The sequence below is a fragment of the Paralichthys olivaceus genome, chromosome 12 (genome assembly GCF_024713975.1).
Source record: "Paralichthys olivaceus isolate ysfri-2021 chromosome 12, ASM2471397v2, whole genome shotgun sequence".
Classification (NCBI taxonomy): Eukaryota; Metazoa; Chordata; class Actinopteri; order Pleuronectiformes; family Paralichthyidae; genus Paralichthys; species Paralichthys olivaceus.
In genome coordinates, this window is record NC_091104.1 from 7,028,006 (window position 1) to 7,051,039 (window position 23,034).

Consider the following 23,034-nt stretch of genomic DNA (forward strand, 5'->3'; position numbering starts at 1 on the left):
AACTATTGTATTCACAATAATATGAGGTCACATCGACTACTGAAATGGAATCAGTCAATCTGTGAGCCTACGTGAACGTTTGGGCCAAATGTAAAAGGATTCTCTCCATGTGATCTTAAGATGATGCGTTCACAAAGCAGAAAAGAGGTTTTGTGAGGTCACAGTGACGGTCACACTTGATCCTCAACTACTGAAATCTGATCAGATCCTTGAGTTTTATTGAACATTTGTGTCAAATATGAAGAAATCCCCTCAAGCTATTTTTGAGATATCACAGATGAATGACCGACCCAACAACAAAATACTCCCAGCCACTGATGCTCACAAACGTGGAGGTGGAGGAAGAGCAGCAGAAGAAAAAGGAAACACAGAAATAGAACCGATTAGAAGACCTCAAGTTAAAGACAAAGAGATAAAGGTGACGGGTGAATTAGATGGGGGTGGCCCTGTTATACTAAATATCTCCTGAGACCAGGAACGTTTAGACCCCGAGGATAACGACCGTCTCTCCTCCGCAGAAGCTCAACCATGAAATCCCCCACACGCACCTCCTCTCCTCTGGCCCCTTTCGGCCCTAACGTTACTCTGACGCCTCAATAATTGACTGCTTATCTTTTATTAATAGAAGGAGCCATTAGGCCTCATAGCCGTGTCTGGGGTTCCGTCTCGGAGACAAAGCACCGCCGGTTGTCACATCAGACTCCTCCTCCTTTCGTTTTGTCTCAGATCTTGGCATCTGCACCGTGCATCGCTGTACCGTGGCCTCTTAATTAGTCTTATACACAACAGAGGTGTCTACAGTGTCACTGTGGTGTTAGCATGTTACCCACAATGCCTACATCACAAAGCAACAGAACATGAACGGGTTCATTCAACGTGGTGAAATATCTGTTTTTGGGAGAAAATGATGTTTTGATCTCAGCGCAGGTGTCCTTTCATGATCAAAAGTCGAATATCTCGTTATCTCAAAAACTTGACAGAAGAGCCAAACTTGATTGATTCAGTGACGACGCCTCAGTTAGTCGGACAAAACAAAGACAGAGGGAAAGAAATCCATTGAGCGCAGGATCCAATTTTACTTTAATCAATCTGTAACAGACGGAAAGACAAGATTCAAAGAGGTCAGACAAAGCACAGGAGGTCAGAGAGGACAGAGAGAGAGAGACGATTTTATATTCACGAATCAATGCATAGACCGTTTATAAATATGGAGGACATGACTGATCCTCAAATGTGAAGCCAAAGCCTCTCAGTCTCCCCCTGGTGGCTGGCTGCAGTATAGGTCTATAAACCCCACCTCCTCCATGTTGATAAATGGACCAAACTAAACATTAAACACATGTTAATGTTAGGTTTGTCTCAAATGTGTCATCTGTCATTTCAAGTCATTCTCATCACACAGAAATTAAGTCACAAGATATTTTGGCGAGTAATATATAACTAATATAACTCATGTCACACAGGCGCTGAGCAGAGAGAGTGTGAACATGTGACTGTGCCAGAGAAAGTCTGTGAAGGCCCCGGTATCCGTTACTGCTGTTGCTGTGGCCGCAAATAAATCGCTCAAAGATACGTCCCCGGGAGTGTGTCTCTATCTCACTCACGACACAACGCAGAGTTAGAGACACGAGCATCACCAAAGGGTCAAACATTTACACTTCTCCACATCTCTACTGGACAAGTTCACGTTCATGATTCTCAGACGATGCATCTGAAAGACTTCTACTCTGCTTTATGAGCAGATATCTGCAAAACTAAGATTACTCTCTCTGTTGACTTCTAGTGCTGATACGCATGATTACATGTGGATGTTTGCAGAGCAGTCTCAGTGAGCTGCTACGTTTGAACCTGAGGTTGTTGCTCATGATTGGTAACCTAAGCCGTTGGGTGCGTCTCATCAACCTGCAAAGACGTGTGTCAACTCATCGGGATCGCTGTGAATAAAAGATGCTCCTCTGTTTTGTGAATTACAACGAGCGTCCGTATGAATCGTGATAAAAAACAGAATCAATCCCCTAAAACTTATTTTTGTTCTGCAAATAAAATGAGAAAAAATGTCACTCCTCAATCCTGAGTACTTTTCTGTCTTTTTTAATAACTATTATCGAAAAAATATCCTCGTTCGTTTCCTCGGATGAAAAGACACAGCTGAGGTTCTTCTGACGCTCGCTGAAGACAGCAAAGTGTTCTCTACACTCAGTGAAACAGAAATAACAAGCTGTTAAATACTGACATCCACAGAGAGGGAGCCTCATAATCAAATCTGCTCAACTCTGCCAGATATTCTCGACCGCAGAGTGAGAGGAAGAAAACAGTGGAGTAGAGTGACGTAGAGCTACGCTCAATAAACCAGGAGATATATATTTATTTTGCATCTATAATGAATCAAATCCATAAAAAATGCAGAACAGAGAGATATGAATTCTATCTCCTCCATCAGCTCAGAGTGAGAGTGACCTGGAAGCAATTAAAACCTCAATGAAACCAGTTTATCTCCAAGGAGGGTGTGTGTGTGTGTGTGTGTGTGTGTGTGTGTGTGTGTGTGTGTGGAGAGGGGAAAAACATCAAGCATTCAGCGAAGAGCCCCGACATTGTTTTATGCCTCACAGCCAAAGTGCGGAGAATCTAATCTTCTAAAAAGAGCACAAAATGATCCGTGGCCTTTCCAGAGCCCTGGGGGGGCCGCAGCAGAAACCAGAATACAATGAGAGCTCTGTACGCAGCGATCCGCATCGCGCTGCTCCACCCATGATGCTGGACACCCACTGTCATCATCCCCCGGACTGAAGAGGAGTTTCCTGTACAGCCGTGAAGGAAGACGCTCACGTGTGGTCACTGTCCAACGTGAAATATTCTAAACTGCCGGATGAAAATACAGATGAACATTTGCACGTTTGTTCATTTGCACATGTGCTCAGTCGTCACAGTCACTTAATTTGTCAGTAACTTCCGTTGATCTTTGCCATATTTCATCATTAACTGATTTCATTTGAGCGTAGAGCTGTGGGTCCGATGGAACGTGGTATCTGGAGACATTATGGAGATGATGTGAAGCCGTTTTATAACATTTGAAACTAATTCATTCACAAACATCAGCACTTTCATCAATAATGAAAAACTGCCCCCCCCCAGCAACTTTCATTCTGAGTTTAGGCGTCTGAGTGAAAAACGTGGATTAAACACACAGCAGACACTTCAGACCCCATTACACCCGGAGCTGAAGTGTCCTTGATAATGATTTTCAAACCAGTGGAGAGTTTGTCAAGAGGACATATAATTGCGATAACAAATAAGTCGGCCTCGCTCTTTTGTCACGGTGATTACGGATCAGTGTGTAAATGAACTGTACAGTCGCAGGAGAGGAGCCACATCAGTGCTAATCTCTGGGTTGTTGGTTGAAGACCACTTCAGCAGGATCAGTCATCGGTGCTGCGACAGCTTTCTGTATTGTGCAGCAGCTGAGAATGGACATGCAGCCCTGAAAGGATCACATTCAACCACCTAGACATGTAACTGTTGATGACTGATGCTCCATTAAAGGTTTTTTATGGACGTTATGTGAGTTATACAGATTTAAAGCCCATTTTAAAAGGAATAGTCCAAAGAAATCATAGGTAAAACCAAATATTCAACACGGTAAATCATTAAACACAAACATTTTAAATGCACTGATGAGAAGTAGCACGATGACAACGAAGACTTTCAACAGAAGCAATTAACGATTCAGATTTTAACCTTTTAAAATGCACAAATATAGAATTTAAAGAAATGAAGATAAACAGGCTTTCTTTGGCAAAGGTGCTACCTGTCGTTAGCTTGGATTGAGATCACACTATCAGACTTTTGTTCCAATATCACTGAATACGGCTAAATGTGCAGCCTCTGTGAGTTATGTTCCGAACGTTTGGAACATACTGAACATACAGAAATACGGATTTGACGCTTAATCCATCGTAACCATTGGGAATTCAGGCTAAAGGCAACAGCATCTATCTGTACTACTGGTGTTCAGAGGAATATTCCATCAAATCTCCAGTAAAAGGCAGAATGACAGCAGTGAAGAGGTTTTGCAGAATGGACCTGCTTCATTTACGACACACGAGAAACCACGCGTATGACTTTTAACCATTTCTGCACAACCAGCTCCAACGCTCCAGTTTTACGTCTGTTCTTGGGGCAGAATATATAATAAGATCACACGTCCGCCCGTTTCAAAGAGCGAGCCTGTCTGTTCTCTAAGCTGTGACCAAACCTTTTAATATCCACTGTCTGCTAAAAACAAATATGGATTAAAGAGACAGCGAAAATCTATTTTACAGACAGATCAGACACAACACATCCCTTCCTCCTCAGCTAGATTTGTCTAAACTGGGCTCTAAGGGAATTATGCACAGTAAATTAATGTGAGGTTTCTCTGAATCATCCGAGTCACTTATTTCCATCATCCTGTCCTCTGCAGCTGCAGTCGATGTCTGTGCTGCGGCAGATTAGATCAGCAGGGCCACGCTGCTGCGGCGGCTCGCTCAGCATCTGGGAGGCCCGAGCGGTTTTGTTTACCAGCTTGTAAACTTGACAGGCCACGAACACTCATTTCCACAGTCACACACACACACGGGCAGAGATGAAGGGTTTTGGTTCAGTTCCGTTTGTGTCGATCTGAGCAGCAAAACTTCAGGGAGGGGTCCGATGGGAACGCGGTGGAGGTCGAATGACTCAGCCGCACAGGAGCAGGACGCCAGACGTGGCACAACAGCTCTCCTAATTACAACAATATGCTCAACCTTCTCAGCTCTCCTGCCCACTGCAAGTTTTCTAAAAAGGATCCTGACCTACATTTCTCCTCCATGCTCTGAATTCAGAAAAGTTCTTTGAGCCTCAGCGAAAAGGGAACTGAAATAGCAACTCCCTGTTTCTACACCGGAGGCAAGAGGCCTGCAGGGGCCTCGTGTAATCAACCAAAACTACAAGCGAAAGGTTTATTCAGCACAGAGAGGAAGAAATGATCAAGGAAGGAGCAACATGAATAATAAGCCACCAATGCTGGATCTACCGGAGGTGTTTGGCACTATCGCCAAGTTCCTGTGGAAAACAGTGACTCATGTATTCAGAGGATTTCCCAGGAAATCACAGTTTGGACAAACAAATCACAGACGTTAGCAACATGACTCCATGTTTGAATAATAACTCCACTCAGTCTGCAGGTCTGAATAATCAATATGAGGCTGAGGGGACAAATCAAGATGTCGCTCGTGAATATTAATGTCGTACAAACGCCTTGAAATGTCAAGATTTGTCAGACTTACTTCGCCCAGTAACACAGCAGCTGTAGTGAGTGGATCAACCTGGAAAGAGTGTTTGAATATGTTTGTGTGTTCTGTGACGGTAAAGAACAATTTCTGGAAATACACTCGAGACTAGAGAAGACGAGACACAAGATAATAAATGAGTAAAAAAATATAATGTAAACTCAAGGAATATAAAACAACGTTGAAATTGCACAGATAGACTTCTTATGTGAATCTGAACCAAAAGTGATATTCATATCTGAATGAATTTCCAGTAAATGGAAAAGCAGCACTAAATAATCAATGTTCCCCTCCACTACTAACACACAGTTATTATTCAGGGGCAGAAACGTTTCCTCCTGGGGTTCAGAAGCTCAGAATCTCAGAATCTACGTTTGCCTCAAAGTCTTCACACGTCTCTCTCGCTCCTTCTCGGCCTTTTCAGCTTGTTAACCTCATTTCTTTATTTTTTTTGCATTATCCCCAAAGCTGCAGGAACATGGGACAAAGCAAAACGAGCCCCTGGATGCTCCGTGTAACCACAAAGCTATTTTCATATGAACCTGAACTCTGCAGCCAACAGACCCTGAAACAAAGTTTTACACAATGACACAGAATGGAGACAGAAATTAGATTTTGGGATTTGGGATAAAAATAAAAATGAGCTGGACCAAATCGTAACTGAAGAGAACGTAATCCACAGTTATGTAAGAGGGAAATAATGGTGATAAAAGCAATGAGCGGAGATTAATGAATAAAATAATGTGAAGGGTCAAATTTAACTTTTTACCTTTTGAGCCAACCCTATGACAACTGTAAAAAAAAAAAAAACACTGACTTATGCGATACACACCCGGCACAGGCAATGTCAACCTTTTCACATGGTAACTGGAATTAAAGTGCATCCGTCCACCAAGGCCCAACAGGCAACATTCAATTCAAGCTGCACCAAATCACTCTCAGTCTGAGATCAGTTCCCTTTTTCACCAAGATCCATGAACTGAAAGGATTTTCCTCTGACTCATTCCACATCCTTTCCCCGAGATTCGTTGAAATCCGTTCAGTTGTTTTAGTCTCACCTTGCTGGGACAGGGGTGGAAATCATGAAGGTAATAATGCAATACGTAATAATGGCATTTCTCAATATCATGCATTTGTAACCCTGTTACACTGAACATATTGAATTTGAATTGGATGAACTATTTTCTATATAGACTATTTTCTTGTGTTTATATTCTATCTTTGTTCGTTTATAACTTTCACAGCGTGTCCAATTTTACTATCTTCTTTACAACAACTTAAATCATAAAGATTCATCTTATCTCATCTTATCTTATTTTATCATGCTGACGTCATCATTTACGGCATCATTTACGCCACATGATGATGAATAACTGGTTCATCAAGCTGTAGCTCATGTCTCTAAGTTATTGCATTACTACAAATAAACAAACTACTACGCAAGACGTCATTTTGAGACTTCCCTGTCATATGATTTCATATAATATGGTGAGGAATCATTTTCTGATCGATATGATAGATAGACTGTCTTTCTAGCCCCGTCACTTGTGGAGATTAAATAATACATTTGGGGAAAACGATCGCTCTGCTTCCAACCAAGCCGATACGCAGGGTAACAAACACAGCGGTTTGAAAGTCGTGTAAAAAGCTTAGAAATGAAGATTATTTTTGTCAAACTGGCTGAATTTGTTTTTAGTGAAGCAGCAATCATCATTATTTAACTGTTCTCGTCACGTGTGGGGTCGAGCTGGAGGCTGTTTAGTCTGCTCTCCATCTCTCTGAGGTCTATTTAGACTAAAGGACGTTAAACTCGAGGACTCAACACTGACACTCGACACACTGACACTTCACCACGGCCGAGGTCGGTTCATCTCTGCTGCATCAGAGCGGAGCTGAAAAAACAAAAGTAATTCTCCATCTCTCTGGCAGCCGCTGTGCTCGTCCCGTCTTCCAATTAGCATGAATTTAATTTGTGGAGCGTGTGCTGATAAAATGTCAGCGCAGTAGATGACACAGTTTCAGCTCCTGAGCCTGAGGTGGAAAAGTCCTCAAACACAAAAGCTGCGTCTCATTTTCCAGCAATTATTTCTTACAGAGTGATAATATTAAACTAAATATACGACCTCATCCCTGACACCACACATTCAGGCTGTTTACAGTAATCTGGTGTTTAGGTCGACACTTAATCAGCATAACATCCGTCAGACTTTCGACTGGAGCCTGTCACAGCCTTGTTCCTGCTGGCAGCTCAAGAGCATCAGCTAAATTCAATATAAACAATCCCATATTGTGCATGTCGCATTATTTTTTCTATTAATATGTCAGGTTCACACACACACGCTCTCATAACGCAGCGTTTTTCATGTCCCTGAACTCGTTCTGAAGAAAGAGGATTCGAATGTGAGCTGAACAGATTTTATCAACACGGGTTCCTCAAAATCAAATCTTGTCTTTGGGGAAAAGAAGAGAAGAATACAGAAAGCAGGTGGTCAGGCGTGCCACCAGGCACCGAGGCATGAGGAGAGTCAGCTGGAGGCAACATCGATCGGCCTGCAGAGTCACAGAGCATCTCAAATGTGTGTGTGTGTGCGAGGAGGCGACCGCCCTTTCCTGTCCTGCCCCGTCTGCCCTACAGGACGTGCTGCCTCAGCGAGATGGAGCTGGGTCTCTTACATAAGGAGCTACAACACTCAGAGAACAAGACAGGGATTCACTTGAGGAGGAAGAAATCTGCATGAAACATGTTTATGAGTTGGTTTTTTGACCAGTTGACAAAATTAATTAACTGATAGTTGTTCGTATTTCTGAGTGAAAACCCAGTAATTAAATCAGCCGTAAATCAAAACTGTGTAGTGGATATTTTCGTGGCTGTAAAACCAGATGATAGAATCCTTTGGTGATGAAGAGTGAAAATGTTTGTACTTCATTAACGCGAGGATGAATTTTAAAAAACTATCACATTTTAGTGAATCAGCCAAAAACTTAACTGACGAAGACGAGACTCAAAAACTCGACGAAGAATTCTCTGGGTGCCTGAGCAGAGCAGAGAGATCCATTATCATCTGACACATTCATTTTTCATTAAGTCTAAAGGATGATGTAAAAATGAATGATTGTTTAATCACTCAGTCCAACTCTTTAGTCTTAAAACATCTGGATGGATTCTGTACAGACGTTCATGGTCCCCAGAGATTAAACCTTCACATATTCTCTTCGTTGCTGTTTATTACCAAAGCAATAATAATGTTAGCGTGCAAACATTGCGACGTTGCACGTTAGCATCGTTGCTGTGAAAATTTCAGCATGCTAACATTAGCATCAAAGCACCAGCGAGTGCAGCGTCACAGAGATGCTGGCGCGGCTGCAGACTCTCAGTCTTGTTTAAACTCTCAAACATTGGTACAGATCAGGCACCGAGTGCAGGACAACAACAATAAAAAGGGCAACGCAAAACAATGAGAAGCTTTAACTGCCTCTCGTTCATCCCACTCTAAATTCCCGCAGTGTGAGCAGCTCGGGGAGTCGGGGGACAAAGGAGCGAGTGTCTCAGTGCTGTTCAAAGGGACATCTCAGCACTCTCGCCTCCGACAGGCCCAAATATGACAGCCTACTGGGTCCAGCTGCCACTCGAGGGCCCGCTCAATCCTGCCTCTGTCTCGGAGATTGGCCCCTGTCTCTCGCAGCGCTCAGCTTCACGTCTGTGGGCTGATGTGCAGAAATGCAACCGATGCCCACTTTGAAAATACCAAAGTGAAGCTCCTGAAGAGCAGAGAGCCGAGGTGGAACCCTGAGGTCTGAAGAGGCTCTTAGAAAACACATCTTTAGGAATAAGCACCCGGTGTTCGTTGAAAAGCTTCTCACGATGAGCTGACAGAATTTAAGATTGCATTTCACATTCGCACCCAGCGTGTCACTTAAACAGGCTGCAGGAGAGAATAATAAGAGCGGCTCTTCACATCCTGGCTTAATATTATGAGCAGCAGGCGACCAGAGCCTCGTAAACACCGCCTCATAAAAACACTACAACATTTGCATTTCGCCAGCCAGTGTTTTCATTGTCGGACGCACCTTGGATTTCAACTGAATCTGACACCTGGATTTCCAAACCACAGGCAATTATCTTTCAACCGCCCTCCAGGTTATGTGATTAAGGCCCCTCCCTCACCTATGATGGGTGATTATGAAGCACCTCAGCGTGGAGTGGCACGTGTCCTGATGGGACTCTGGGAAACACCAGATCGTTGCCGAGACAGCGCTTCTGTAAGCCTCCCGGCCTAATAGCCTTGGGCTTCAGAGACCTCCGAGCCACAGCGAGCGAGCGAGCTTAATGGAGACGTGAAGAAATTACAGGATAAATTGACAAAATCGGCAGAAGCACACGGTGTTCCAGTTCACATAACATGCAAGTCAGTCCCTGATGTCCTATAGCAGCTTTGGCTGACTTACAACAATGATGAACTCATGCGAGCTACTCAGAGGAACAGAGAGATGGGAACATGGTCCCAATATTCTCCTCTTCCAACCTGCACTTTAATTTCCAATATAAAATTTAAAAAACAAGCTGAAAAAGCTCATAAGCTGCTAAAACCTTCAAAGAACAACTTGATGCCTCAAGATTTAACTTTAACAATGATCCTAAATCTGCTTTAAAATAGTTTCTTATTGTTTTTCATGTTTAACTTGTAAAGTGCTATATAAATACAGTGTATTATTAATATTATGAATGCTTCACATAATTTCATACCTCCTATCCAGCTACTGAAGTCTTACTCGTTCACTCTGGTTCAAGAAATACATCTGTTAAATGTGTGTGTATCCCTGACCTGACAACTTGCACTGTTGTATTTAAAGCTAATAGTTCCACACTGTGGGAAATGTCCTTATTTTTCTCCTTCTTGCCAAAAGAAAATCAATGAGCTACTCGGGGATCCAGTGGGTGATTAGCTTAGATTAGAATTAATACTTGAAACTGCAAGCCTGGCTCTGTCCAAAGGTAAAAGCTGCACACCAGCAACTCTTCAGGTCATAAATTAACACGTCATGTCTCCGAGGTTGAACAATAACAATAACTAACTGGACAATGTTGGAGCAGGGTTTAAATAAAGTTCTGGGGAAATCTCATTAACCCCTAAAAGTCCCTCACACTTAACAAGGGTTAACCTGATTGGCTGAACACTGCAGCACCCATACTCCTTAGCCTTTGAGGGTTGCAGGGAGCCAATCACAGCTGACACTGGGCAGAAGGAGGTGCACAGGAGTCCTGGACTGAGTCGACGTATATTAGACTAACAACCATCCTCTCACATTCACACCTTTCATTTAGAGTCTCCAATTAACCTGCATGTCTTTGAAACCAGAGCACCAGGCACAGAAAGGCCCTGGTCTGCCAGCAGATTCCAACCAGAACCTTTCTTGTTGAAAGGTTGATGGTGCCAACCGCTGCACCACCGTGCACGCACAGCATTTATCAAGGCACAAAGTAAACTCAGGTGCCGGTAGATTCTCCCAGGTTTCCTCTCTGCTGACTCGTGCTAATCTCTCTGAGTGTTTCAATTAGAAAATAAAATATCAGAGGAACGAGCAGGCTGCTCTGCTGTAAACACGTCGTCCCCTGAAGATAGCCAGCGGTCATTTTCTTTCACCTCACAGGAGGAGGCAACTGATTTGACGACTGGTTAACAGGAGGAGCTCCTCCTGGCTGAACTGACCGACAGCGCTCAATAAAGAGCTGCGGTCTGCGTCTTGATTGACACGTGAAGTGAAGCCTTCACCCAGACACACTGTCTGCGGAGGCCGGGAACGCATTAGAGAAGGTAGATCCCCTCAGTAAAGCAGCTTCATGTGACAATCCTCACTGCTCATGTCGCCGGCAGAAACTCAGGGTCACGGAGGGGATTGAACCCGCGACTCTTTAGTTACAGGAGCCTTTTTATCCACTTGTCCACTCTGCTGAGTAACATCACAGCTCTGCTATTTCTGGAAATGAATTAGTCTTATTTCAGCTAAAAGCCATGCGATGTAATACCCACTCACGGTATTAACTTAAGAGGATAGAGCGAGAACAAGGAGAAGCGAAACAAAAAATAAAAAAGCTCTCATATTAATTACTTTTTCTTTTACCACTGACAGACGTGGAATTTAAACTACAAACTGTTTTACTTCATCACATCAGGTTAGAAAGTGTCGGATTTCAACGTGAAGTCAAAAAGCTTGGATCAGACGTCAACTTCCTCTTATTTCTGATCACTTCCACTTTGACGTGTTTACACATGCAAGCATTATACGAAATGATGGACATTCAGCGTCGATCGAAACTGCAAATGAGGTGAACGTCCAATCAGGATCATCGTCTCCTTCCAGATGCCTCGTAGGTCGATCACCTGTGAGCTGTCAAAGTTTTAAATATTAACCCCCTCCTGTCGTTCAGTTCAGCACCACGATCAGAGTGACCCACCTCCACAACTATGGATACCCGCTGTTCTCCCTTCAACCTGTCCAATCAAAAGCCTCCATGAGACGTCCCAACTTCATCACCACCTCCAGTGTCCCAGATGAACAACTTTAACAGAACCTAATTGTTTTCTAAAAGGTCCATCATCAAGCAGTTTACAAAGCTGCAGGTTATTACGAGTGTATGGGCAACAGATGCAACTCACAATCATCCTCACTGTCATTTAATATGCTTTGTTGTTTTCTCAGTCAATCAATTCATTGTTTGGGCTATAAAACAAGAGAAAATTATGAAATGTCAAATCAGAAATTCAGACGATTGCAGGGGATGTTTTTATCTGACCGACAAAACCCCAAAATATTCAATTAACTGCCTCAAAAGGACGAGAGAACAGGGACGTTTCCACATCTGAGGACCTGGAAGCTCCTGATAAAGACACTAAACTGACTTTGAGCGACACTTGTTCTGTTAAATGACTAATTTTCACGATCAAGAATGAAGCAGTGTGTTTAATTTATCAGCCAACATGGACAATAGGACCTAAAAGAGCTGAAATGATCAATCAAATGTTCAATCAGTGGATCGACAGAAAGTTAAACATACAACCAGGCATATTTTAACAAGTGATTATTAGTCTAAACACTTAATTTGGCAAATATGACAAACTTTTGATAATTAATTATGAAGATTTGTGGATTTTCTCTCTTTAATTTTGTCGTAAAATCAATATCATTGGATTTTGACATGTTGCTCTGATAAAACTACTAATCTAAGAACATCACATTGAGCTCTGAGAGGCTGTGATGGACCTTTTCCATTATTTTCTCACATTGCAACGACAAAACTATTATAGATATAATAGATACGTCCATAATTGCATCCATTGTTGTGGGTCTACCATCGATGAAACAATATCTGCTCCTGAGCTAAGTGGACCAGATCTAACCCAGACAGTTAAATCTGAATTTGGCTCTGATGACGTGCAGTGTTTGGGTCTCTGGGGGGTTCACAGGAGCTGGATGGTCTCCATGGTGCAGCCTGGCACAAAGATGGAGATGCATTCTGACAACATTCAGAGTAAGCTGCAGGATAAACACCTCCTCCTCCAGGCTGCACCGAGGCTGGAGTGTTTGTTTATCACTTTGTTTGTGTTCACCAGCCAGCTGCCATATGATCCATCTCTTATTCACCACCTCATCCAACACAGTGCAGGGGGCTGCGAGCAGGGGGCTGAGTGCTGGGCCTGCATGGGAACCCTCTTGGCACGATGCTGGATCTAACCTGGATCTAAACAATCCGACAAAATGACTGTGCAGCTTTGGAAACACCTGCGGTAAAGTTGCGGTGACTCACCTGGGCACGCAGTTCGGGGAGGATCCGTCAATCTCCCACGTTGCAAACAGGTTCATGGGCACCGGTCTGTTGAGAGCCCCGCTCCCGGGGAAGCTCAGGCGGCCGCTTCTCTCCGCCATGGTCCGGGGCTGCTGCTGCTGCTGCTGCTGCTGCGGGGGTCCGATAAGGAGCTGTGGGGGGGGTTCGTGGACAGCGGACCGGTGCGGGTCCTCTGTGGGTGTGTGTGTGTGTGTGTCCGTGTGAAAGAGCCGCCACACGCTCACGGTAGTGCGATGTGAAGGGCGGAGGGCGAGCTCATCCCTGCGTCCTCTGCGCGCCGGGCGGGTCGGTGTGGTGCTCGGTGCCGGGGAGGATCTGCAGAGTGCGCAGCGCAGCAGAGAATCACGGAGGTGCGCTTGTTGTGCCCACCACGCTGCTCCCGGAGTATGAGGGGTGGTTAGTGCCACACGCCACCCAGGAGGAGGAGGATGAGGAGGAGGAGGAGGAAGAGGGGGAGGAGGTTTCACAAACACATGCTGCGTTCCAGACGAGTCGGATGTTGAAACTGGCCAGTTAACCATTATAAACTTTGTTCCCGTGCAACTGGATCATTATCAACACGGGTTATTCAAGCGTGACGTCATTCCGAGCACCGAGCTCTGAGGCTTTAAATTGTCTCTTGTCGTTTTGCATTTTTACTGTCGTGCATTTTGCACAGATGCTTCAAATATTGTCTCAATCTCAATTTACGTCAGACATTGACTTTGTGCTTTAAATGGTTAAAATATAGTTTTTTTGTTGTTTTATGTTGATTTGTGAACGTTTCAATTTGATTGATTGTCTGATTTAAATAAACAACCCAAAACTGATCAACTGACAGATAAAAATGCATCTTGTAGTGATGTCATGTGATATAAAGATGAATACAACACTGCAGCACGAGAGACCGAGCAGTAATTTGACTTCTTGCACCGCTGCTACATTTCTGAGGGCAAATGAAAGACACAGCTTTCACTTTTCAACTGGCTCCTCTCGTGGCATTAATCACCCCTCATACTTTTCTCCCCAGGAAACACGTCACCGAAGGTCTCTGGACTCAGGTGCAGCTGAGGTCACCTCTTATTTTGGAAATTTGGTGCATTTTAATTAATCAACCACATCCTCTGTGTTAATTAAGGAAACGTTTTAAAATGTGAGAAATCCCAGACTCGTGCCCCCACACCTGCCCTGCTGAGGAGCTGTTGAGCAAGTCAAACACCTAAACAAAGATTTTTTAACTGTCAATAACTAATGAATTCATATTGATCAGATTATTGAACATGGATTCACAGAAATTCTCATTGATGTCACTGCACCATGAGAATGCACTGCCACCGTGTGGTGATGAGAGTGTCTGACGCTGGATGAACTCAATGACCTTTTTGTTCTTCACTTCAACTAAACCTCTGAAAGTTTTTGAATGAAACTCCTCACAGACACGTTTAACTCTTTCCTTTACGGAGCCTGACCATGCACCACAGTGACAGGCTGCAGGACACAGGCTCTGTGGATTAGTGTGAGCTGATGGATAAGCTGTTCAAATTAATCCATGCATAGCTCGTCCACAAGTATAATTTATCACCAGACGCTCCTCTCACACTATTTATAGCCGCCTCGAAAAGCGAATTGAAGAACTTTTGATTTCTACTTCACTGTCAGTGACTCAAACGTATTGACTGGACGCAGTGATATAAATCCAACACACGTGCCAAGTGTGTGTTCACCCATCCGATTCTGTAATACTCCAGAGAGAGGATTTATTTCTCACAGTGGAAAAGGAAGGATTTTAACTGCACGTCTTCATCCTGGCTTTTCAAAAAGTTCATCCAGCAAGTGTGGTTTTTATATTCTGACCATTTTGTGTAATCACAGCGACTAAGATATTCTTTTACACCATCATATTCACATATTTCAATGTTTTTCCTCATCATCATTAAGACATTGTAGAGACCGGCGATAAACATTCATGTTAAAAACAACTAAGCACGTCCAAAGCAAGTAGTTGACATTTTAACATATTTATCTCCACCAAGGTTTATATAAATCACTTTTGAATCATAAACAAATGGCGTAGATTTAAAATGACATGTCTGACCCTATGAAACTGAGCCCAAGAGACATTTGATACTAAAACAGTCTCCAAAAAAAGAGACGTGTCATTACAGGATCAAGAATTTTATCTGTTAAGATGAGACGGTTGTGCTTCTGCAATCAGGAAGAGACAAGCTACATAAATACCCATGACAAGTAACTTTTGCTTATTATTGACTCAATACTTGGAACTAAGGCAATAGGTCGACTTACTTTTTCCACAGATGTTTGCATCTTATACTTTATAGAACAAATGATTTAAAAGCTGATTTTCAATGTGGTTTTGTTGCCGTTGTCCAAAAACTAAGAATCAAATACTCAATTGCAAACTGATTCTATAACTTGTCATAATTGTCTTTATTTCTGCTTATGAAATGGGGTGTATAAAACTCAAATGTTATTGCCGTCTGTACAAGAGGCTGAGCTACATTTAAGCCAACAGCATGAGATTCAAACTTATTTTGTTAAACTGCAGAGAATTTATTTAATATATACGAGCGACCTGCATTTACAAAATATTCAGAGTTGTTTCTGGACAAAACAAAAAAAAAAGAAATGACAATATGAAGTGAATTTTATTAGTATCGAATCAATAAACATTTCTTCTTGCTGAAAAAGACACTTGTGTTCAGACAACACCACACAAGTCTGGAGACGGAGTAAATAAAAGCAAAGAAAATGAATCACGAACACAAGACACGGTCCTGATACAGCAGTGTTTAAAAAAAGCCGCTCAAAATTAGTTTCGAATTACAATATCATTACACAGGGAAGCTGAAATACATCACCGACTGAGATGTTAGCATTTTCATCATCACATACATATCAGGGCAGTGAATGCAACACGTGTGGGGGCGCCTGTTTTGGTGCCTCGCCAGAAGCAGAATCACAGTTTCACGTCGACACCAGGAGCTCACGTTTCAAACACAAACGGACTCAACAACATTTTGGAGAATTGAAACCATTCCCAGAGAACTTTCAACACTCGAAGCACGCAAAGCACAGAGGAGTGGATGGAATCAAAACATGGCAGACGAGCTGCAGGGTTGTCGTCACCATTTCACATGTTTGCCGTAGCTCAGTATGTCGTCGAAATACGGAGTTTTAAAAAGGGGGAAATGTATAAATCATTAAGTAACGGGAAAATAAAAATTCCCAGTGGAAGCACATCCAAACTAACAAAAAAAAACAAGATGGGCACATTAACAGCTGATCTTATTTCAAAAGAGGCAAGTATTTGCAAAAGGCAATTCCCTCTCTTCATTAAAAAAACAAAACCACATTTCACCATACAGGCCTATGGTGATCAACTACCAGTCTATGTTACGACCAAACACGGGTACTGATCTCAGTGTTTGCTGTCTGCTGAGGCGGAGCGAGAACGTGAACGAGAGCGGGACCGAGAACGAGAGCGAGAACGGGAGCGAGACTGTTTGTTCTGAGCCGGGGCTGGTGAGCGCGAGCGAGACCTGGAGCGGGACTTGGAGCGAGACTTGGACCTGGAGGGGGATCTGGCTGCGCCCTTGCTTCCACCTGACGACTTCTTCTCTGGGGTGCGGCTGAGAGACCTGGAGCGGCTCCTGGAGCGGTTGCGGCTGCGGGAGCGACTCTTGGAACGAGAGTAGCTGCGGGAGCGGGAACGGCTCTTGCTGCGACTGTCGAGAAAAGAGAGACAGAGGTTGTGTTAAATATTTTGGGGTTTTTTTTGTTTGGGAAGAGCCAGGCTAGCGGTTTCCCTCTGCTGTCAGTCTTAATGCTAGGCTAATTACGAGCTTTAGCTTCCTATACTTGAAGCTACAGAAGTGCAATTTTAACAGAAATAGTCAAGGGAGAAAAAAAAAAAGAAAATCACCTTCTGCTGTCCTCAAATATCTTCAGTTTGCGTCCGTTCAGTTCTGTCCCATCGAGCTTGGAAATGGCGTTCTTCATGTCACTGCGAGATGCAAACTCAACCACCCTGGATATTAAAGCAGAGACGTCACATTAGACACATTTCTCTCTTATGACTAACAAACTGTTTGACCGACATGAAGAACTCACCCTTCGTTTTTGTTGGGCCTGTGAGCGTCCACAAAGGTAACTTCACCTGCTTTTCTCATCAGGTCTTTCAGGTCCTGTTTCAAAGCATAACACAGGATTAGTGACACTGAACAGAACAAGAGGTGCCAGTGAGAACCGTTTCTGACCTGGAGGGAGAGAAATGAGCAGGCAGCAAGAAACCAGCACACACAGGTTATCTAATGCTGACTTTTGTCACTTTGTGATAAGCTCCCATTTCAGTGGAGGGCATGTAAACAAAAAGAGCCACTGAAAGTTCTCTGTTAGAGTGGACAAGTGTTTTTAACAGACTTTTTCTCAAAACAGTATTTCTTTGTCTCATTAATTGGCTCCATGAATTTGGACTTAAGATTTTTTTTTTTGGGCTAACCTGCAAAAACCTAATTCAACTCCAGGGTGAGACGTCTGACAAGTAGTTTGGGGTTTTTATGTGTCAAAAGTTAAAACTAGATGTATTTTTGGTTTAAGTCAATAGTGGACTTTGTGTCTGCATGTCTGAGATAAGTCTGATCTCATTAGGGGCTGTATGACAATAGAACTATGGCTCAACAAAAACCCAATTAGTCTCTTTTTGATTGGATTAAAAATGATGTGGCTCCAAGTGTTAGAGTAAAACTGCCCCGCCCCCCTCCCATTTGAGACTGTAACTCTACACTCTTTTACCACCCGACCCTGAACAAACCCAATCACATGAGTTTTATGCTACTTACCGCTCCATACCCAGGAAGACATTAGCATAGAGCCACTTGTCCAAATAGCAAATGGGAACCAATGCAGTGTTAAGCCCTTGAGAAACGACCTCGGCCTTGACTCAGCATCCGGCCTCCACAAGTAAGGAACCACCAGAGAGCAAGTAGAGAGAGGGGTGTGCGCCCGACTCAACACCCCCCCCAGCTCCATCAGCAACAGAAAAAGACCCAAATGGGAGAGTGTAGGGACCGTGGATTTGAGGGGGGTTACAGCAGTCGGGGGTGCCAGCCCACAGAACCTCCAGACTGTGGCTACGGACCTCCTAAGGCTACCGTATCCTGCGCTAGACCACTTTCACCCGCTACGGGGCCCAGCCAAGACTTTAGACCGGCGGCAACTGCGTGTAAGGAGAGGCACCAAATGGACACTATTCAGAAAAACAACCAGGAGATGGCGCTACACACTTGTGACACCTCCATGGAGGGTGTGCATTTACCTCTGATGTATAGGAAACCATAAAAAAGCAGCTGTTAAAAAAAAAAATCAGTAAATGTTTTTGTTAGAACAAGTGTTTTTATTTTAGATGGAGATAAACTAAAAAAAAGGGGCTTTATATTGCGATTAGCCAATTATCTAATGAGTGCACAATTTTCAAAAATGTAATTTGACTACAAAAGCCGGCCCGATCATATGAATGCTGCATCACTTAAAAAAAACATCTCATTACAAGGTGACTTCAAAATTTGAAAGAGGTTGTGTTTTCAGACAGATGAGAACGGTTAGTAATCTCTTACCTGCCAGCTAATCCGTGAAGAGAGGTTCTCTACAATGAGCCTGTGGTCCGTCCGCACAGGAGGGCCGTACCTTAACAGGGAATTAAACAGAGCATTAAAAACATTTTTCAACAAAAGCAGATGATAAATATTTCCTAACCAACCAGGAAAGCGTTGAGTATTGATCGCAGACTGTAAAACCCCACTGAGTACGTTCTCACTGCACAGAGTGTTTCACTGTGTTTACTGATCTTGTATTTACTTTGTCGGCCTGTGTTAATATTGAACTTGATTCAGGACTGGAACAACAAGTTTTAATTTGCCATCTTCTTTGACTTAATCTCAGTTTGTTCAGCTTTTTGATTCTGCATTTTCTGCCAAATGTATCCCAATTATATGTTTGTCTTCATTTAGTGATTCTTGTCTTTAAATTTATGGATATGTTTGTGTACTAAGATAAACACATCGTCAAGAGTTTACTGCTCTTTATTTAACTTGGACGCAAGGAGAATAGAAGAAGGTGGAATTGGGTACTCACTTTAAAATCAAGTTAAATATATATAATGACCGATCACAACTGAAAAGACATTTTTTTCCACAAAAAGAACGATTCACCTGACTGTGTGACCTAAATACTCAAACAGGTAAGAGATCTATAATACGAGTTTTACTTAAAAAAGACTTAATGTACCTGGATCCACTGCTGCGAGATGGACGATAGCCGCCGCCACCGCCGCCACCCCCACTGCTGCCGCTACTGAAACGTCCCATTCCAGGGCCGCCACCTCTTCCTCGTCTGGAGCGAGCATGCTCGATAGTGACCCTGAGCAAGAAAGATAAGAACATTGTGTTCAGAAAATAACCAAAAATATACAACCAGCAATCAAATCTAAAAACATTTCTGTAATTCTCCCAGACAGCCCTTAAGTTATATGTCTGGAAAACGTTGGTGGGGTCCCTTATGAGAATACAGCAGGAAAATGGATGCAATAATGAAAAAATTATGTGATATCTCAGACTGAAAAAGAGGAGCATTACATGTAAAAGATAGACAAAGATGTCAACTTGTAAAGAGAAAAAGATACAAGAGCTCTAGTGATTCAGGAAGACGGCAGTGTCAATGTGCTGTAAACAAAAAGCAGGATGTCCACAGCAGAATTATACTTCATGTCTTGCCTCCCGGTGGTAATTTAAAGCTGCTCCGTTCTTTGGTTGTAAACTCTGGCTTCCGGACTGCATGAACAGGCCAGAGGCTCAGAACACAGAGAACGCACCCAAGATTAGATGATTACCTTTCACTGCACAACTCCTTTCCATTCAACTCGTACACAGCATCATCTGCATCTCTATGGTCGTCGAATTCCTGAAAAGAGAGCAAACGGTCATTATAGAGGCAAAAAACAAGTCAGGTCGGTCATCATGATTCACATTATGTGGTATGTGACACTAACCACGAAGCCAAATCCATTCTTCAAGTTGATCTCCCGAATCCGTCCATATCCCTTGAAAAACTTCTCCACGTCTCTCTCTCTGGCATGTGGGCTCAAACGGCCGATGAAGACACGACAGCCACTCATGATGTTTTCTGCTGGTAATGGGAAAAACTTGTTTGGTAAATATCTCACCACAAAGGGAGTGAAAGTTTAATATTTGACTACTTGTCAGTTTCCTTACTTTGTCAGCAGTTCATTTTAAAACACCATGTGCCGAGTTTATTACCAATATGTTACTGAGCAGTAGTAAAGTCAAGATTGAAGCTGCTGTGTCAATAGTTCGGAATGACTCATGACCAGCGTTAAAGTAGTTTGCAGGTCTTGCAACTGTGAGACCCCACCCACTCGCATCATAAAAGTTTTGCATTAACCTTCACTGAAAAACAGCAGAGATGCTGTTGGGGACTGTAACAAACAATTATTTTTCATAGACAATCAATCTGAAACTTGTTTTCCTGAATGATGGTCAAGTTAAAGTCTTTTGTCCATTCCTGTTTGTCAGAATGCAAAGGTAACTTCTTCAAATGCTTTTGTTTTGTTGAACCAACAGTAAAAAAAATGCTGAAATACTAAACTTAACAGGATATGAAACAGAAAAGAAGTAAATCTTCATACCTTAGACTGAAATGTACTAGTATAAAGTATTTTCCATTAAGAATAACTATAGTTGAGGATAGTTTTTGGTTGATGATCAGCTCATCTTTGCAGCTCTAGCTGGTATTACAAACCACAGTGTGGTTACTGCTGAGACCATTTTCTATAAACAAAACTGATAAGATGTTCTTGATTGCTTCAAATCTCCTTCAACACTTTCCTTAAGCCGTTACTTTTTCCTACTTGTGAATAAACATCTGAACTGAGTGAATCCCAGGTTGTGGTGAAAACCACGTCTGTAGTGAAACTGGGTGAACCTGAAAAGAATCAAAGCCTAAAGAAACCTGGTTAAACAAGTTTCAGTACAGTCGTTGACTTTGAAACTCAGTTTGGTTTCAGAAAGCTGAAACTACTATCGTCCAACACTCATGTGCTCACTCCCCAAAGCATTAGATAATCCTTCCTTCAATTAATGCAGTTTAATACAACCGGGCTACAATAAGTCCTGTCTTAAGAAAGGCCGTAGGTTTACAGGGGCCTGTTTCGAACACGTGAGTCTAATGTCTGTGGAGGTTGTGCAGAAATCTGGAACTGTCTTACACTAAGCATATTGATCTCATTACCGTTATTCTACAACACCACAGTCTGCAGCCCCACAAGGGACCATGAAGAAACTGTAGCTTCCTGCCAGAACTTATTTGGTTTCAATCATCGCATCAGCAGTTACGACCTGTAACTACGATTTAAACAAGTGCTGCATTAAGACACAGTTTCGAGGTACCTGGTGGTCAAGGCATTAATCAAAAATTTCCAATTAAAATATATAATTAAAATGATCAGATTAATAAGGTGAAATCATCAATATCAGCATCATAAAGTGAATATTGCAATCCCCTCAACTTACAGTAAAAGGTAGTTTTAACATTAACTTATCAAAAACTCTACTACACATAAAACAAACTAACATACGCCACAGGACATTTTTTTAGTTCTGTACTTCAAGTACATCATAGGACTTTAACGATTAGTCGGGTAATCGTTATAAAATTAAACAGCCAGCTATTTTAATTACTGCACAACTGGTTTTTTTTTTGTTTTTTTTTTACACACGTGTGTTTGCTGATTCTTTAATACACGATCACAACGATAACTTTTAGATTTTTTAAAACAAAGCACGTGGAGATTTTCTAGACCAGATGATTTATCGCAAATTAAAAATAAATCACGGTTCTTCCTCCTTCATCCAAATGATACGAACTGATCTAAATCAGTGTTCTCTGTAATGATTTAATTGTAATGGTATTTATCCTCGCTGAGGTATTAGTAAAGGTACCTCTGTGGAAGTAATGGATGAGAGTACTCCCTCCAGTACCGCACACCAGCTCTAGGCCCAGCTTTGGCCCGAGGACACCCGGGATTAAATTACCTTTACTCCGCGCATCGGTTACAAACAAGACGAGTGAATAAAAAACAAAACTTCCACGTGACGAAATAATAATTTAACGGTTTTAACATTTAAGCCCCATTAAGCTTGTTTGGCTCGGTTAGCTGGATTAGCCTGGTGGCGAGGTAACGGCTGTAGCACGCCTCGAGGTCGGCTTCGGCTAAGCTAACTGCCGTTAGCCACGGAGCCGTGAATGAATGGTCGAAATAAACCGAGCAAACGGTCGTTGATCAAAACGATCGGGTTGGCGCGGACATTAAAGACGGGCTCCGTCGCGCCCTCACCTTCACTCGCTCCTCTGTCCGTCCCCGGTGCTGTTGTTTACGTGGTTGTTAGCCGCAGCGTTGGCAGCTCCGCGCACTCGACTGTGTCAAAATGGCGAATGAGCCCAGAGAGCAGGGGGACCGGAACAAGAGCTGAACCCGGGTTGCCACGTCGGGGTTGCCCGACGAGTTTATCCGCTTTTTCGCCACAGCGAGTGTCGCGTTGGTGGTGTGATTTCTCTTCACAGTGAAGTATAAAGTTATTTCTTCACTAAAACTCACCGGGATGTGTATTTCAATGGAGAGTAGAGTAAGCCGAAGTTTCGTGGAATAATTAAAGTGGATGAGTGACAGATTTGGCAACCCGGCTCAGAGTTAGTGTGTGGGAGATAAAAGTTTTAATCCAGATTCTTAATGTGAAGAAGTTTTCTGTGTTTCCTTCACTTTACATCACTCTTACTGTCCCTGTTCATAACATTCATCACACTGCTGGGTAGTTT

General features: G+C 42.8%; 2 protein-coding genes across 7 annotated transcripts in view; both read right to left on the minus strand.

Annotated features, from left to right (window-relative positions):
• The window catches only part of pacs2 (phosphofurin acidic cluster sorting protein 2), a 44,196-nt gene extending 30,678 nt beyond the window's left edge, over positions 1-13,518 (minus strand). For 3 of the 5 annotated variants that reach the window (XM_069535448.1, XM_069535449.1, XM_069535447.1), the window contains exon 1: positions 13,111-13,518. In XM_069535448.1, the coding sequence (XP_069391549.1) occupies positions 13,111-13,229 (119 nt within the window). In that variant the 5' untranslated portion in view covers positions 13,230-13,518. The remainder of the gene's footprint in view (positions 1-13,110) is intronic. The other 2 variants (XM_069535451.1, XM_069535450.1) reach the window with 1 other exon arrangement.
• Positions 13,519-15,775: 2,257 nt separating this feature from the next.
• srsf5a (serine and arginine rich splicing factor 5a) lies at positions 15,776-22,709 on the minus strand. Of its 2 annotated transcripts, none has more exons than XM_020106961.2 (8): positions 22,556-22,709; positions 20,192-20,328; positions 20,033-20,103; positions 19,432-19,563; positions 18,762-18,831; positions 17,260-17,333; positions 17,072-17,176; positions 15,776-16,874 (listed from the first exon to the last, which is right to left on the minus strand). In XM_020106961.2, exons 2-8 carry the CDS (start codon positions 20,315-20,317, stop codon positions 16,568-16,570), a joined length of 885 nt encoding a protein of 294 aa, XP_019962520.1. In that variant the 5' UTR covers positions 20,318-20,328; positions 22,556-22,709; the 3' UTR covers positions 15,776-16,567. The 2 variants fall into 2 exon arrangements, with proteins under 2 accessions (XP_019962520.1, XP_019962521.1); XM_020106962.2 differs by having other exon boundaries at positions 20,192-20,325; positions 22,556-22,705.
• Between the last annotated feature and the right edge of the window lie 325 nt (positions 22,710-23,034).